Source organism: Epinephelus moara, chromosome 8, assembly GCF_006386435.1.
Source record: "Epinephelus moara isolate mb chromosome 8, YSFRI_EMoa_1.0, whole genome shotgun sequence".
NCBI lineage: Eukaryota > Metazoa > Chordata > Actinopteri > Perciformes > Serranidae > Epinephelus > Epinephelus moara.
The window spans coordinates 42964759-42967867 of record NC_065513.1 but is presented as its reverse complement, the minus strand read 5'-3'; the positions used below and the strand labels follow the sequence as shown (position 1 = coordinate 42967867).

The window sequence follows — 3109 nt, the reverse complement described above, 5'->3', positions numbered from 1 at the left end:
CTGGCATCAATTTTTACACTGCCAGTCACATGAATATGGTGTATATAAGTGTTGAGTCAGAATTTTTTTAGTTCCTACGTTCCCTGAAGGCACTGTCACTCATGATTCCACGCCCCTCTCAGTTGATGCCACGCCCCCCACGCCACATCAGGGTCAAAAGTCTGAAACTCAAAAAACAGATTTGAAAGTGGAAAAAAATAAGATCTGAATCTGAAAAGATAAAACATGCAACTGAAAAAAATAAGACCTCAAATGTTAAAATAGGCAGTTAGAGCTTGACCTCCAAAGGTCCACTGAGTATTTAGGGGGATTAGTGGCATCTAGTGGTGAGGACTGCAGATTGCAACCAGCTGACACTTTTATTGATTAGAATTCCTTCAGTGTTTGTTGTTCAGGAGGTTTTAGCCAGGAGTCACATTATCCACAGAGGTCTCTTCCTCTCTGAAACTAACAGACCAGGGGTCACATTCATCTCATCTCACAAAATGTATATACAGACAAAACCCAAAAATGGTGTACGCCAAAAAATATTTGACAATTTCTACAATCAGGCTTCCCCCTCACCATCTGTGTCGCCAATTTCCCGTCCCCAAAATGTTCGTAAGCATGAGTCAATGTTTCTCCCTCACAACTTCTTGCTTGGGTAGTGGCATACACCTTTGTTAGGCCTCATTGTGTGCATATGCAATGTTTATAAATGAGACCCTGAGGGATTTAAGGCAGTAAGAACACTGAATAAAACAGTGTCACGTTACAAATCAGTGTTTCTTCGACCCTGTTTGGCATGTCAGAGATGGGCTGTTAGCACCTGCTGATGTGTGCTCACCTTTTTCTTCTAATAACCAAGATCCAAATGTTTAGAGGGTTTTTAATGAGCGCCGCATTATGCACAGAGGTCTGTTCCTCTCCAAAACAAATGGACCTGGTGATTTAAACCGGTAAAACACTGAGTAAAGCAGTTTCGAGCTTGGCTTTTAACTATGATGGCTGACGCAAAAGCGTGAATGGCCCTGTCTGGAGCCAGTGTTTGGTTTGTCTGTTCTAGGCTACTGTAGAAATGTGGCAGGGCAACATGGTGACCTCCATAAACGAGGATCTGCTCCCTGTGTAGATTTAAACAGCTCATTCTAAGGTAACGAAAACACAATACTTATTTTCAGGTGATTGATTCACTTCCAGGTGCTTCAAGGACCTCGATCATAACTGAAGAAGAAGATCATAGACTCAAACAGACACCTCCCTTACACTCCCTCCTGTGTCTCTCTCTCAGACCGTACCAGTGTGGCCACTGCTCCCAGTCCTTCTCCCAGCCATCAGATTTGAGGAACCACGTGGTGACGCACTCCAGCGACCGACCCTTCAAATGTGGATACTGCGGCCGCGCGTTCGCCGGTGCCACGACGCTCAACAACCACATCCGTACGCACACCGGGGAGAAGCCGTTCAAGTAAGTAACAGTGAGTACCCCCCCACCCGACCCTCTGCCCCCTCCCCGCCTGCTGCACACTCCGGCTGGGCTGACAAGTTTCACTTAGAGATGACACCCAGCTAACACCTACTGACATCCTCTTAACCGCCAACTGACACCCTCATTACTTCTTCCTGACACCCTCACTATCACCTGCCGCCATCCCAGCTCCTGGGGGTGTCACCTTTTCTAAAGATCATGTTTCCATGAAGGAAAACAACCATGGTCCAAATACAACCAACGAGCCTCACCTTAAACTGCATGATAGAGCTGACTCATTTAGGTTAGGGTTTTTATTTTATTTAGTTTTTTACCTGCACATACATAAAGAACTAAAAAGAACTAAACCTGTGGTGTAAGGTCGTTACAGCTACCGTGACGGGCCCTAAGGTTAGGCGCCTAAACATGTTACCATATAATCATGTTGTCACGTGATCACATAGAGACTTGACACTAGAAAGCACCAACACCCAGAAATCATCGTTGCATATATGTATAGGACAAAAATACCAATATTATCCGTATCATATTGTGTTATAGATCCTACTGGCTATTGAAATAAAAAAGAAAACTATAATGGAGGTGGGTTTGCCTTTTCAAAGACATACGAAGCACACAGCACCATTTTTAATTAAATGTGAGTTTTTCTTTAAAACACAGGCATATTTTCAAAGTGGCATCTTAATTACTCACAAGGGCCCCTTCTTGTCTCGCTGCAGTTTGGCTGCTGCTACTTTTATTTATTTTATTTTATTTTTTCGACAGCAGTTTACAAAGCAAAACATAAAATATGATAGTTATTTCTCCTGCTGTTCAATTTTTTTGGAAGGGTCTTATGTATTTCACCCACTTTGCCCAGAATTAAATGAACACATTTTTCTGAAGATGAAGAGAAAAAGTAATGTTTTCCGTAACATTAATATAATTTACAATATCTATCCCCTCCTCTATTGTGGGGGGTTCAGGAAGCAGCCAGCGCCTTGTGAGGGCTTTCTTGCAAGAAGATATTAAAATACCAAACATATGTTTGTCAGAACGCTTTGCCTTAGAATCAGTGCATCCTAAAAATAATGTGGAAAATTGCAAAGGAAGATCAGTGTTAAGTATCTTTTTTAGTGGCCTGATCACAGGACACTCCCAGAATACATGCCAGGGATTGGCTTCCTGAAACCCACACAGGCTGCTGCTGCTACTGAAGCAAAAAATGTGCAACTATGAGAAGATGAATAATCTAACTTTTTTTCTTTTTGGTGAAAATAACAGCACAACACTCAGAAATGTAGTACTTGAACTGTACCTAGTTTATTTATTATTGTTATTATTTATTCAATTTGTTGATTTTATTTATATTTACTGGTCCATACCCAGTGAGTGCACAGTTGCCCACGTACAGTTTCACATAGTGTGTGTTTGGGATGCAGGTCATAGGAAATTGCAGATTAGTCAACTGAACCCATTTAAAGGGATAGTGCACCCAAAAATGAAAATTCAGCCATTATCTACTCACCCATATGCCGATGGAGGCCCTGGTGAAGTTTTAGAGTCCTCACAACACTTGCGGAGATCGGCGGGGGGAGCGGCTAGCACACCTAATGGAGGCTGACGGCGCCCCAGACTAACGTCCAAGAACACAAAATTGAA

General features: G+C 42.5%; 1 protein-coding gene across 2 annotated transcripts in view; it reads left to right on the top strand.

Moving 5' to 3' along the window:
* The window catches only part of prdm6 (PR domain containing 6), a 189385-nt gene that overhangs the window by 171468 nt on the left and 14808 nt on the right, over positions 1-3109 (top strand). For both annotated transcript variants that reach the window (XM_050052123.1, XM_050052124.1), the window contains exon 8: positions 1271-1447. In XM_050052123.1, coding sequence (XP_049908080.1) covers positions 1271-1447 — 177 coding nt within the window. The remainder of the gene's footprint in view (positions 1-1270; positions 1448-3109) is intronic.